The following is a 14,275-nucleotide window of genomic DNA, read 5'->3' as shown; positions in this document are numbered from 1 at the left end:
ATAGCCTGGAATTCCACCAGCCAAGAAGCAGCATGGACTCCCAAGAATAGTTTAGCTCTTTCCACGAGACACAGTGGGTTCCCCGTCCTTCTGCCTGTGGGGCTCTTTCATTTCGGGGGCTTGGGGTCCCATGCAGGACTGGGAGCCGGGGATGGGGATCGAGGCAGAAAGTTCCCGGGATTATCGATGAGTTCTTGAAGGGTGCGGGGGCTGGGGAGATGGTCAGCAGCCCCAGGGTGCATCTTTCCTGACGACGGAGGATCGCGCCTTAGCAAAGGAAGGTTTTCCCTTTACGTGAAGCAGCTGCAGCTGGGGGTTCGGAGGCTGAGAACTGGGGCACGGCCTCCTGCGGCTGTGGCTGAGCGCAGCGCTGCTTCCTCCTCTCCCCTCCATCCCTGCCCTCAGGGTGGCCCTGGGGCCAGCAGGCGGGGGCAGAGCCTGTCCCCTGGTCCTGGCCGAGGGGGCCGAGGGGGCCGCGTGGACGGGAGCTTCCGCCTCCCGCTTCCACCTTGTGGTCCTCGCCTCCAGCGGGGTCTGCAGGGGCCTCGTTAGTTAAATTGCCTCAGAGGGAGCCAAGGCAGTTTCCTGTTGCTCGTTTTCAGTGGGCGAATATCCCCCAAGACCACCGCCGTGCTGATGGGCTGGGGGCCGCCCCCGGGGCCAGCCTGGGGCAGTGCGGGAGAAGTGGCCCTCGGCCAGGCGGCTGGCCGGGCTGCAGGAGGGCCTGGGTACCAGGAGACGGTGGCCGCAGGACGGGCTAGAGCGAAACCTTGGACCCGAGGCCGGCCATGTGCGCTTGCGTGGCTGCCCCTTTCCCGCGCGCCGAGGGGCGGGCGCGTCCTGGAGCCTGGTGGAGCCCGTGGGCCCCAGGCCCGCGTGAGCGTCCCTCCAACTTCCCAGGGTAGCTGGGGGAGGAGCGCGCGGGGGGCCAGAAACACCGGCAGCCTCTGAGCCCGGGGGGATGGCTACCCCCAGTCAGGGGGCCAGGCCTGCTGACCGGGGCCCCTTGTGTGCCCGTGTGTACGAGGGTGCTGTGCTGATCCACTCACCCGGGCGTGTGCCTTGAGCCTGTGTGTGCCGGCGGGAAGGGCTGGGGGGGGCGGTGCAGCGCAGGTGCCGGGGGGGGCCGCGTGGCGGCAGGCCCACCGGGGGAACCCCGGCTCCCGGGCGCGGGCGTGTGCTGTGGGCAGGCCGTGGGGCAGCAGCGCCTGCCGGAAGGCCGTCCGGGCGGCCCTCGGCTCTTCTGCACTTTTCCCGGGGAGCCGAATCCTCCCCACTTGCTGTCACGGGAGCACTCCACGGCTCTGGCAGCCGGGCTCTTCTCTCCTCCGCCATGCGGTGCCGCTCACGGCCGCTCCTTCCCAGCCGTGCAGGGGGAGGCGGCGGCGCGGAGGCTCTGCTGGCTGGGCCGTGCCGGCACTCCTCTCCTCTCCTCTCTGCTTCTGTCCTCCTTCCTCCCTCCTCCCTCCTCCCTCCCTCGTCCCCCTCCTTCCTCCCTCCCTGCTCCCTCTTCTCTCCCTCCTCCCTCCCTCGTTCCCCTTCCTCTCTGCCTTCCCCTCCCTCCTCCCTCCCTCCCTGCTTCCTCTCCCTCCCTCCTGCCTCCCCCTCCCTCCTCCCTCTTCCCTCCTCCCTTCCTCCTCCCTCCTCTCTCCCTCCTCACCCCTTCTCTCTCTTTCCTCCCTCGTCCCCCTCCCTCGTGTTCCCCTCCCTCCTCCCTCCCTCCTCCCTCCCTCCTCCCTCCCTGCTTCCTCCCCCTCCCTCCTGCCTGTTCCCCTTCCTCTTCCCTCCTCCTCCCTCCCTCCTCCCTCCTTCTCTGTCTAGCTCTGTCTGCCTCTCTGCATCTGTCTTTCTGTCTTTCTCTGTCTTCCTGTTCCCTCCCCGTCCCCCCCTCCTGATTGGGGACCCCCGCCTGCCATCCAAGCCCCATTCTTGCCTGCGATTCTCCAGGAAGGGACCTGGCCCCACATGGTAGGAAAGGGACGGCCCAGCAGCCGGGATGGCCGGGCTCCCGCAGCCTCCAACTCGGGGCTGGGGGGTGGGGACACCAGCGCCAGCCCCTCCCCGGAATGCTGGGGCTCGTAGCGGGAGGCCACGGTGGGTGCCGCCGTCACAGCCAGCCCTGCGTGGGTCTCGGCGCAGGGCGAGGAGCGGGCGGGGTCCTTCACGTGCTGCGGCGGGGGCAGTGGGGCCGGCTGGGCTTGGGGGCTGGGAAGGGCCCTGGCACCCCCTTCCCGCCCGCGGCCCCCATGCCCGCCAAGGCGCCAGGCGTGGAACGACGGCCCTCCTTCCTGCCTGGGTCCTCACGGACGCACGCTCGCCCCCAACCTTCCCACCAGCCTACGGGGCGCCCGAGAGGGCCGAGGGTCCCGGGGACCGCGCCCCTGGCCCTGGCTGAGACGGGCCACGAGGGCTGCCGCGGGGGAGGCGGCCACGTGTGGAAGGTCTGAGGGGCACGGGGTCGGGCTCCCGCCCGGCGGGGCGGACTCAGGCTGCGTGTCCAGGCCCCCGGCCTCCGAGGCTGGGGACACCGAGGGCAGCGTCTGTGGCTTGGGGCTCCAGGCAGGTGTCACCCCAGCTGGGGAAGGGCGCCCGCCCACGTGGATGCCCTGCTCGCAGGTAGGACAGACGGACGGGGATGGGGCGGGTGCATTTGCCCAGGACCCGAGCCCTACGTGGCCCAGCAGCCAGTGGCCAGTGGCTCGAGGGCCTGGGGCGAGCGGGGGCCTCGTCCCACCTGCTGCTCGCTTCCCCCACCTTCCCCTGGCTGGGGCCTTCCTTCTCTCGTGGGTGGGCCCCCCTGCCCCCCCGCCGTGCCCCTCCTGCCGAGGGTAGCTCTGAAGAGGGTGAAGAGGCGGCGGCCGGCAGGCCCAGAGGTGACTGAGACGCGGCCTCAGGACGCCCAGGGCCTGTGGGAGCCTCGTGCCCTGCCGTGTGCTCCCGTGCCTGTGTCCATGCGTGGGCCACCGTGTGCATGTGCGTGCGTGCGTGCTCACCCGCTCATGAATGGGCAACGCCCGTGTACCCCGGTTACAAACGCCCCCCCACCCCCGCGCCCACCCTTGCACGGGCCCCGGCGTTCTTGGGGAGCAGCTGCATCGAGTTTTGCTCAGGAGCTCCGGGATCGACGTTGGGGGGCTCCCAGGGAAGCAGGGAGCACTGGCCCGAGGCCTGGGGGGACGTGGAGGAGTGGGCGGCCGCCTCAGGGGCCGAGGTGGAGGGCTGGTGTGTGCAGATGTGTGTGCAGGCATCTGCGTGTGCATATCTGTGTGTTCACACTCATGTGCGTGTGTTCATGTGTGCATGTCCACATGCGCGTGTGCGCTCCCGTGCGTGCTGTTTGCATACTGTCCGTGTGCATACGTGCGTGTGTGTGCGTGCATGGGTGTGCACATGGGCACGTGTTTGCGGGAGCCCGCAGGCCTGCAGCCTTCGTCGTAGGCTCGGGGGTGGAGCTTTAGAGCCTCCCACCGCTGGTGACCACTCGTCTTCCGGCAGGCGGCCTCCAGCTGTCTCACCGCCAGTCCCCGCGCGGCGGGTCCCTGCCAGCCCGCCCTCCGTCACTCGGGGCGCCTGCGGGCACGGCCTCCCGGGGCCTTTGCTTGGTTTCTGTCTAGTGAGAGGGCAAGTCCCTGAAAGAAGAAAAGGAGGTTTTGGAAAAGGGGGAGGAGGAGGGACGTTGATGAGACAGAGAGAGGGCATGGGGGGGCTGGCGAAAGCGGGGGGCCTCCAGACCCTGACCCTCGGTTTCTGTTAGCCTCCTGCTGCTGCTGCAGCCGCTCTAGTGGCTTAAGACAACACGGCGCTCTCCTCCGGCAGCCCTGGGGACAGTCCGGCCGGGCCTGCTGGGCAGGAGCCCCTGGGCTCGCGGGAGAGCCCGTTTCCCGCGGGGACACCGCGGGGGCCCCCGTGGGCACGGCTGGGAAGCAGACTCCGCCTGTTCTAAGTCTTCATCCATGAACCGCGACACCTCACTGGGGCCCAGAGAACCTTGTAACCATTTCAATACTGAATGGGTCATCGAGTCAGGGCCCTGCAAAATTTATTCGTCCCTGGGGTGGCCCTGTCACCATGGACTGGTGCTGCCAGTGCCTGAGCTTCACAGAAATGGAACCAGGCAGTACTTTTCCCTTCTGCGTCCGGTGTCTTTCGCTCCACGTCCTGTCTGTGCATCCAGCCATGTTCTTGTCTGGGGCAGTAAAACCTTCTTTATTGCTGAGTTGTGTTCCACTGCTTGAATAGCCACAACTTACTTACTTTTTTATTTATTAAAAAGATTTATTTCTCCCCTCATTGTGCTTGCTGTCTGCTTTCTATGTCTGTCTTCTTTTTTTAGGAGGCACCAAGAACTCAACCCGGGACCTCCCAAGTGGGAAGGAGGCACCCAATAGCTTCCCTCCCTGCTTGTTTTCTCTCTCATGTCTCCTCATTGTGTCTTCTCATTGCATCATCTTGTTGCATCCTCTTATTGCGTCAGCTCACTGTGCCAGCCCATCACATCAGCTCGCTGTCTTGCTCATCTTTTTTAGGAGACCCTGGGAACCAAACCCAGGACCTCCCATGTAGGAAGGAGGTGTCCAATAGCTTGAGCCACATCCCCTCCCTGTTTGTTGGTCTCTCGTGTCTCCTCATTGTGTCATCTCATTGTATCATCTTGTTGCATCAGCTCATTATGCCGGCCAGTTGCGTCAGCTTGCTGTCTTGCTCATCTCCTTTAGGAGGCACTGGGAACCGAACCTGGGACTTCCCATGTGGCAAGTGGGCACCAACTGCTTGAGCCTCGTCTGCTCCCCCAACCACAACTTATTTATAGCCCACCCCTGACGGGCTTTTGGACTGTTCTCAGCTTTTTGGCTGTTATGAAAATGCTGCTGAAGAACATTCCTGTGTTTGCCTTTCGGTGAACGTGAGTCTGGCACCTCTTGGGTGTGGAATTGCCAGGGAGGCCGAGGTTCAGCCTGTTTCCAGCGGGTGGGCCTGGGTGACCCCTGTCCCCCTGCCATGGCGCCGCCTTGGGCGTCTCCTCTTTCCAGAGGTCCTTGGAGAGGGCCTTTCCTCCGGAAGGGATTTGCTTGCAGGATTCAGAGCCTCTTTCTAGAGACACTGGTCTCCCCCGAGGCCCTTTCGCTGCGGCTCCCTGTGCTGGTCGGCCCTGAGGTCTGGCACGCCCGCCGCGAGGCTGGTCACTGCACCCCGGCTGGCCGGACCCCGAGCTGAGCTGCAGAGCCAGGCGAGAGTCTTATCTCTGTGATGTATTTTAAAAGCCCCTCCCCGCCGGCTCCCCGCCTCTCCCTCTCCGTCTTCCTCTTCCTCACCTGCAGCTCTGCTCCTCCTCGGAGCACGCTTGCCGTCTTCTGGGCGAGACTCGTCTTCGGCCTGGCGTTGAAGGCCGTCCAGCGGCCTCTGCGTTTCTGCTCCGTGAACAAAGTGGCCAATATGCTTCTGGCCTTTTCCCATCTCTGGGCCTTTGCTCAGGCTGCCCTCTGCCCGACCTCACCTGGCTGGCCAGAATCCAGTCTGTCTTTCCAGGCCTGGCTCAGGTGCTGCCTCCGGGAAGCCCTCCTGGATAGCCCTGGCTAGAAGCGAACTTTTCCTCCCCTGGAATCCCAGGCCACTGAATTTGCTGCGCATGGCAGGGGACCCTGGAAGTCTTCCTGGAGGTGCTTTTCCCAGTCGTTCCTGCTGCCCCCGGCCCTCCAGCTGCTGTGGGTTCTGATCACACGGCCTCTGTGGTCAGAGAAAGGACAGGCCTGTGGAGGCAGAGAGGGGGTTCGGGGCCGAAGAGCTCAGATCACTGGCCTCAGGGTCCCGCTGACACGGGGTGAGTCCAGCTGTGCCCCTCCAGCCCCTTCTCCAGGACACTCCCAGGCTGGACACACTGAGCATGCTACACTCGAGGGCACTCGAGTGGGTGGATGCTGCAGGTGCACGTGGGTGGATGCTGCAGGTGCACGCGTGTACGTGCACATGTGTATGTGCGTGTGGGCATGTGGGTGTGCGTGCAGCGCCGTGACACAGAGCCCCTGGGTGGGATCCGAGGGAACCAGGGCTGGGACCAGAGTGAAATCCAGACACTGGCGCGCCGCCTTTCTGGCACAGCTGAAGCGGGGCCTCCCATGCGTTCACCGGGTGTGGCGCATGCCCCCCTGGAGCCCCAGTTCTCCAGACACACACTGACACCTCTGTTAGACTGACCGTTCCTCGGTGGTGTGGCTCGGGTCCCTTCGCCTTTGGCTTTTTATAGGGCTGGCCACAGGGCCTGGCCCGAGATCAGCCAGGAAAATTGCTGGGAGGGCCCCGAGCCTTGGAGGGAGGGCAGAGCTGGGGGCACCACCCTCCCTCCAGGCTGGGAGGGGAGGGGGCTGTGCAGGCTGCTAGCTGGAGAGGGGCCTGGGAGCATGAGGGGCGGGGCCTGGGGAGAAATGGGGGCGGAGCCTGGGGAGCACTTGGGGTGGAGCCTGGGGGGACAGGACAGAGCCTGGCGAGCACTGAGGGGCGGGGCCTGGGGCACTGAGGGGCGGGGCCTCAGGAGCAAAGGGGCGGAGCATGGGGAACATTGAGGGATGGAGCACAGGGGTGGAGCCTGGGGAGCACAGAGAGGTGGAGCCTGGGGCACTGAGGGGTGGGGTCTGGGAGCACATGGGGTGGAGCCTGGGGCACTGAGGGGCGGAATCTGGGGAGCACTGCAGGGCAGAAAGGGAGGGATGACTTGGTCCACACCCCCTGGTCAAGTCATATTTGTTGTTGGGATAAAAATGATGAAAAGGAAGCAAATCTGCTCCTCCAAGGGAAGGAAGGGCTCAGTTTTTCCCAGGGAGGGGTGGTTAACGAAGGCCCCTTTGGGGTGTTCTGGTTGGAGGATTGCCAACTTGCTGCCTTTTTCCATCCCCGGAGGCGGAAGCAGGTGGAAGGGAGCTCCGAGCTGCCAGGGAGGGCGTGGACCCCCGGGGAGGGAGGTGCAGTGACGCCGGCTGAGAGAGGTTTCTGGCCTCCCCCTGCCCCCTGCACCCCTGCCTCAGCACCTCCGCCTGAACAAGTGTCACTCTGTCCTGGGATCCTCCAGCCCCCTCGCCACCAAGAGCCCGCTGTGTGTGGGAACAGGACACGAGTGTGTCTGCACTGGGGCCTCTGCCTGCCCGCCCAGCTCCGGACAGCCTTCGGAGTCAGTTCACGCCTCCGGCTGGCCCTAAAGCTGCTCCCAGCTGCAGGGCCCCCACGAGGGCCCCCACTCGGCCCCCAACCTCCGCTTGGGAGCCCACCCCCATGTCGGCTTCATTCCCACGGACATTATGCCACGCTGTTATACCCCACAGCACGGCACTGGCCTGACACTCAAGGGTCGTGGCATCGAATGTCCCACAAACATCTCTCTCTCTCCTGCACAATTCAGTGATAATCTTGATGAAAAAAACTCTGCATTTATCATCCACTGTACGTGCTTCTCACCCTGTGCCTCACAAATGCTAACTTCTTTAGTCATTACCACAGCCCCTAGGAGGCGCGTGCTAGCATCACTCCTATTTTTCAGATGGGGAAACTGAGGCAGAGAGTTTGTGTGTGGCTAAAGCCACAGAGCTAGGAGTATCAGGTGGGATTTGCTCTCAGCCAGCGTGTGCCGTGAGCGTGTCTCGTGTGCTCTCATTTTTTTTTCACACCCTACTCTCTCTAAGGAAGCCTCTGTGCCAGCCACCTCAGAAATGCCCCCTCAGCCCAGGGGCACTGGCCCTGCCATGGGGGCCCCCCCCCACGCGGGACTTCCTCAGGGTCTGCAGCCAACAGCGGGGGCTGCCCTCCACTCCCCCGACGGGGAAGGGGCCAAGGGTGCCAGTTCTGACACAATCGGATGCAGATTTCCCATTAAAAGGCAAATCTTTAGTACAAAAGGTTGAATAGGATGCGACTAAAAAAAGATCTCCAGCTGGCTAAGTTTAGGCCGGGGAAGGAGGCCCCACCCAAGCAGCCTCGCTGGCCGCCGGCCACCGCACAACCTTCTGATGGGGAGTTGGACACGTTTTCACTTGAAGCGCTTGCCTCTCGCTGTTTTTCTCTTTCCCTTCCGAGTTAGGCAAACAAGTGTCGGTCCCCGCGTGGGCCAGAGCTGCGCTCACTTAAAATAGCGTCTCGTCTGGGTGGTTGCCAGTGGGAGGCCTGGCCCACCCCGCCGCCTCTCGGAGCAGGACTGGGCGAGAAGCCGCCAGGCTCTCCGGCGTCGCCGTGGTCGTGGCCCTCCTGCGCATTCCACGCCACGTGTGCCCACGCATAGGAATGGGCGTGTGCCTAAATACGTGGGTACGCGCACACACGCACGCGTTTATACAAATGCCGCCCATCAGTGGCGTTTGCTCGTAACTCGGCCCCTGGTCATGAAAAGCGTTCCCTGACCGGCACCTCAGCGCCGGCAGCTGCTGGTGACTTCCTCTCTGCACTGCTTCTGCCGCCCCCGGGTCCGGCCTTCAGCCCCGGCCCCAGTGCCTGCTGCCGCCGTGGGTCCAGGCCCTCCTCCGTGCCAGGGCCACCTGGGCTGGTGGAAAGAGCCGGGCTGAGGCTTGCCTTGGGGGGCCGGAGCCCCCTGCCAGCCTGAGGGACCTCGGGCACGCCCCTGAGCCTCTCTGGACTGGACTGGCCTGGTCTGCACGTGATGGGTGGGACTGACCTCCTCCCAGGTGTGTCTGGCTCGGACGCGCTGCTGCCACCAGGGCCCACGGCCACGGCTGCCTGGAGAGCTCAACCCCGACCGGGGATTCGCTGGCTGTGAGAACGACACAGGCGGGGGCGTGTGTGCGTACACACATGCGTGTGTGTGTGAATGCGTGCACGTGCATGTGTGTGTGTCTGAATGTGTGCCTGTGTGCCTGTGTGAGCTTGTGTGTGCTTGGGTGAGTGTGATGGTGAGCATGTGTGCATGAGCGCCCATGCGAGAGTGTGGGAGCGTGCAAGTGTGCATGTGTGTGAACGTGACTGTAGTGTGTGAGTGGGCAAGGGCGAGTGTGAACACGTGTGCACCAGAGTGTGTAAGTGGGCATGTGTGTGAGTGCATGAGCATGCACGTGTGAGACGCTTGTGAGTATCCGTGTGAGTGTGTTGGAGCATTTGTGCCTGGGGTCATGGTGGAGGGGGTGGGCACGTGGGAGGCCCGTGTCCTCGAGCACCAGCAGGCGTGGCAGCGGCGTGGCCGTGACTCTGGCTGCTCCAGGGTCTCGGGAGGCTGCGGAGAAGCCGTTCTCTGCGGAGCGTGTCAGGACCAGCCGTGGTCCAGGAGGCCCCGGGCTGGGGACGCGCGGCTCCGCATCCGTCCGGGAGCCGCTGGCCCCTCCCCAACGCCCCCACGGCGTCCTCTGGGGGCCCTCCTGGGCGGCCGAGCCCCCCGCGCACTGTGGCCCGCAGCCGCCCTGCGTCGTGTCCTCGGGGTCCGTGGCCTCCGCCCAGGGCCGCCCTGGCTCCTCTCCTCGCAGCCTCATCAAGGCGGATGGACGGACGGAGGGCGATTTTAGCGCCAGAACCCAATTTCACAGCGATTTCGTGCAATACCCCCTAAAACCAACCCCACGAGTCCACACCCTTCTCCTGACCGATGCGGGCAGCCAAGCCTCCAGATTCTGGGCTTGAAGCTGAAGCATGGGACGCTGAGGGCGACGGGAAGCTGTTAGGGCGGCCGGCTTGGTGGTGGCCGTCCACCGGGCCACTCTAACTCCCAGGGCGGCCCCCGAGGGGTGGCGTGGGCCCTTCTGTCCTCTGTGCCTTGGGGAGGGGCAGGGCTGTGTGAAGTCGTGGGAGGAGGAGGTCACGGGCTTGAGGGTCAAAGGTCTTGCCCAGGGCGGTCATGGGGCCAGCAGCCCCCGCTGCTCCAGGAGAAACGGGGTCTCCCTGAGAGCGGGAGTGCTGTCCCACCCCGTGACACCTCATCCGAGATGCCGTGGCCGGCCTCAGCTTCAAAAGCAGGAGCGGGAGCCCCGTCCCAGCCCGTGGGGTTCAGAAGACGTCTCTGGGGAGACTCGGGCGGGCGTGTTATGGGAGGGGGCGTCGGCGAGGTTTTTGGAAACAGACCCAGGCTGTCATCCGCCCGCCGTTCTTTAAAAGTTTTTCCTTCGCGAGGAAAGCCCGTGGTGGGACCGTGGGGTGTGCCCGGTTTTTGGCCCTGGAGACTGGAAACCATACTGGGGGGCTGGTTCTTTAGTGAGGGGGCCTGCGGGCCAGGGGGCCACCATGTTAGGGGTGCAGGAACTTGACTGTCAAAAGCCCAAGGCAGATGCCAGCTTTAAAAATGAGCAAAAAAGCTTATCTTTGCGTGGCCCAGGCAGCATTGCTTCTCTCGTGTGCTGGCGTTCCGTCAAAGGCCGTTTGATGGAACAAGAAGATACAGAAATACGGCCCAAGTGTTGAAGGCAGAGTCTCACTCCTCATTCAGGATCCCTTTATAGTCTAAAAATGATCGAAGACCCCAAAGAGCTTTCGTTTGTCGGGCTATGTCTACAGACGTATAACACGTTAGAAATTAAACAGAGAAACTTATAAAGTGTTTGTTAATTCATTAAAAATAATAAACCCATCATATGTTCGCATACATATTTATTGTGAAACATCACAATATTTTTGAAAACAAAAAAATGAGTGCGAGGAGTGGCATCGCTTTACGCTTCTGCAAATCTTTCTTGTCTGTCTCCATAGAAGACAGCTGGATTCTCTTATCGGCGACTGCAGTCAATCTGGTGTGATATGTTCCTTTGGTTGAAGTACAAGAAGAAAATCCTGTTCACACAGACACATCGCTGGAGTATTTTAATAGTCTTTTCAGATAATCATGGCTATTCATCTTTGATATGACACCAAAGCTGCATACGTGGTAGTTCCTTACAGGTTACTTGCAAGGTGAAAACTGGAACCATATCAATGAACTTTTTGTCCTCTGTAGCATTAAAACCCTCGGTCTCTCTTGCTCTTTGACTGGATCCTTTACCCATGTGTGATTTTGTAACAGCATGCGTTAGTCTCCTGGAAAAGAATGGGTGAGATCTTTTCTACAATATCAAAAAATCACATTGGTTAATATCACCTCTGTTCTCATCAGAAAAGTCTTGAGATATTGGGAGTCTGTCAAGCTCTCCATGGTGGATGCAATTGCCCAAAATTTTACTTTTTGCTTGAAAGTGTGAATTCTATTATTGGCAGCACATACTGACAGTTGTTTTCCTTGGAGCGACAAGCTCCACTTCATTCACTTGGCGCAAACTTCTGTGAAATGCCCAAGTGTGTGTTGGATGTGGGTCTGTCTGCCAGGTGAGGGCACATGGACTTCCATGAAAAGAGTGGCTAGTTCAGCTGGTAACTCAAGCAACCGTCCATGTGCTTCACCTCACGACAGGCATCATGCAGTGCTTTTTTGTGAACTTTATGCTTGCCACCCAGAATGGTAAAAGGATGTGTCCTCAAGAGTTGAGAGTTAATAAAATTAATAGTTTTTTTTACTGCTAAATCAAGGGCATTTTTAGCTGAAACTTTTTTTTCCCCTGCAAATGCAATGAAAAATTCGATTTGTAAGCTACCCTGATTCACGATGAGTGCCTGCAGTTTACCTGCTGTGCTCTGGGGCTGACAAGATGTTATCACAAAATGGGTGGCTTAAGATGACAGAAAGTTATTCTCTCACAGATCTGGAGGCTGGAAACCCAAAGCCAAGTGGTCAGCCGGGCCAAGCTCCCCCTGAGGCTCTAGGGAGGCTCTTCCTTGCCCTTTTCAAGCTTCTGGAGCTGCTGGCAGGCCTCAGCTTGTGGCTGCACCCCTCCAGAGTCCACCTCCATCTTCACATGGCCGTCCTCATGTGTTGGACTCTCCCTCTCCATTCTCCTGTAAAGACACTGGATTTTGGGCCCATCCTAATCCATGTGGCCTCATTTAAATTAAACCAATTGCATCTGCAAAGACTCTGTTTCCAAATGAGATCACATCCTGGGGTTCTGGATGGACATGAATATTTTGGGGGACAATACACCGGTACACTCACTGTTGCCTTTGGGCCACCAGCTCCTGTGTCCACTCAGCAAGACAGGAAAATAGAGTTTTGACTCTGAGGATCCCGTGAATCCTGGGATTGGCAGAATGTACTTTGAGAACCACTGGCTTTGGGCATGGGCCTTCATGCCCTGGGCCGGTGGGCAGCGCGCACGGCAGCTCTCAGGAAGTGCAGTTTTGGGAGCCATCCTCCTGCAACCCCCTCCCACCGCCTTCATGACCCTGGAGGTCTTTGTGCCTGGTCATCGGAGACACGGCCACTCTTCCCAGGGGCCACTTCTGGCCTCACTTTGTTCAGCGCCTTCACAGCACTTGGCCTTGGTGACCGGCCTTCTCTTTGGCCTCGCCCCTGAGTCTCTTTCCCACTACCCGTCTCGGCTTCTTGGCTCCTGAGCCTCCTTCCAGGGCCCGTCTGCCCTCAGGGCTCGTGTCCACTTCTTCCTCTCTCCTGGGCCACCACCTCCTCCCTATCCAGGTCTGGCCATGCCCCCTTCCCTCCCCGCTCTCCCAGTTCCAGTTCACGTCTGTGCTACAGGCGGATCATCGTCCTCAGTCACAGCCCCCACCAGGCTGCACTCCCACTTAGAGTCCTTCACAGTTGGGAGCGGATGTGGTTCAAGCAATTGCATGCCTGCTTCCCACATGGGAGGTCCCGGGGGGTCCCCGGTGCCTCCTAAAAACAAAAACCCAAGCAGACAAATGAAAAAACCAACTCAGGGGAGCCAGTGTGGCTTTGTGGTTGAGTGCTGGCTTCCCACATATGAGGTCCCGGGTTCAATCTTCGGTTCCGATACCTTAAAAAAAAAATCCTCGCAGTGCCCCCTCGTCTGCTGAATAAAGTCCAGGCTCCTTGGCAGGGCCGGGCAGCTCTTTCTGATGCGGCCTGGAGCCTTCTCGGCCCCCTCACTGCCCCTTCTCCCCACTCCCTGCTCTGCACGCCATCTGCTCAACCTCCAGGCTCCCGTGGTGCCTTCTCAGACCCTCCTGCTCTGGCTTGCTGCTCTCCCGATGTGCACTGGCTTGTCCACCACTTCTCTTAGCAGACACCTGCCCAGCCTCCAAACCCACCTCCTCCGGGAAGTCCCCCGGGGCCTCCCACCTGGGCAGGGAGCACCCTCCACAGCTCCCCGTGCCTCCTGCTCTGCGGCCCCAAGCGCCCACCTGTCCTTTGTCTGCCTGTGGACTGCGAGCCTGGAGGGCAGGTAGGGCCTCTGTGGCCCCGAGTGCAGGAGCACCGGCCAGCTGCAGGATTGCGTGAAGCACTTAGGGGCCGGACGAATGAGTGGGTGGGCTCCTCCCGCGACGATCGGCCTGGAGATGTGGAATGGATACACGGCGCTCATCCCTCTGTCCTTGGAGTTTTTTGGGTTGGTTTTATTGAGGTAAAATTTGCATCCAGGACAATTGGTCCTGCCTAGGATTTTTAAAAATCCAGTTGTCCTCGGGGATCGACAGAGCTCTGGTCAGCCCTCGGGCGTCTGCCTGTGTCCACCCTTCGCCGGTGAGCCCTGTCTGGGTAGCGCTTCTCTGTGGGCGGCTGGTAAAATCTGCCCCTCGTTTCCCGAGAAATAGAAGCGGAACCTCTCGGGAGGCGCATGCGTGCTCTCAGCCCCTCCAGCCAGCGCTGCGCTCTGTGCTCCTCCCCAGGGCGGGTTTCTCCCGCGGGCGTCCTGGGGGCAGTGGCTCTGGGGGCTGGTCGGGAGCTCTGTCCTTGGGCCGCACTGAGGCCGGGGCTGCGGACAGAGGAGGAGCTGGAGCCCGCCCTGGCGGGACCTTGGCCATGAGTGGGGGCAGCCTGTGGCTCCGGTCTTGTCCCTTCCCGGCGGCTCGGGGTCTCATCGGGGCCCCCCCTGGGGTACCTGCAAGGCTGAGCCCGAGGGTTAGGATGGTAGGGCGGGGGGCGGGGGAAGGTGGAGCCCCCCGAGGACAAGTCCCTGCTGGGCTGATGGCTGGAGCTCTGGAGGCCACCTCGAGGAGCGGGGAAGCGGGTCTCGGGAGAGCCTGTGCCGGGGCTCGGACTGGGCATCCCCCTCTGGGCCGGAGCTCGCCGCCTGCACCTGTGCGTCTGTGGGTGACCCTCCGGGGGCACGGGGAGGGGGGCACAGACCAGGATTTGGCCAAGAGACCTGGGCTGCTCACGGCGCGCTCCTTGGCATCCTGGGGGAGAAGCGGGGTGGGGCGGGGCGCCAGGGGAGAGGACAGGCCTCCGAGGGGCGTGGGTGGGAGGAGGGGGCTGGGCCCACTCAGGACCTTGGCTGGCTCCCCCTTCCCC

The 14,275-nt window shown here is 61.8% G+C and overlaps 1 protein-coding gene across 1 annotated transcript in view; it reads right to left on the bottom strand.

Annotated features, from left to right (window-relative positions):
• Positions 1 to 14,275, bottom strand: part of LOC131275147 (SH2B adapter protein 1-like) — a 74,155-nt gene that overhangs the window by 2,080 nt on the left and 57,800 nt on the right. The window contains 5 exon segments of the mRNA XM_071210914.1: positions 1,966 to 2,168; positions 3,058 to 3,168; positions 5,313 to 5,408; positions 8,380 to 8,513; positions 9,122 to 9,450. Of these exon segments, the coding sequence (XP_071067015.1) occupies positions 1,966 to 2,168; positions 3,058 to 3,168; positions 5,313 to 5,408; positions 8,380 to 8,513; positions 9,122 to 9,450 (873 nt within the window).

This window comes from Dasypus novemcinctus, chromosome 21 (genome assembly GCF_030445035.2).
Source record: "Dasypus novemcinctus isolate mDasNov1 chromosome 21, mDasNov1.1.hap2, whole genome shotgun sequence".
In the NCBI taxonomy this organism is placed as follows: Eukaryota; Metazoa; Chordata; class Mammalia; order Cingulata; family Dasypodidae; genus Dasypus; species Dasypus novemcinctus.
This window is presented reverse-complemented; position numbering and strand designations above follow the sequence as displayed.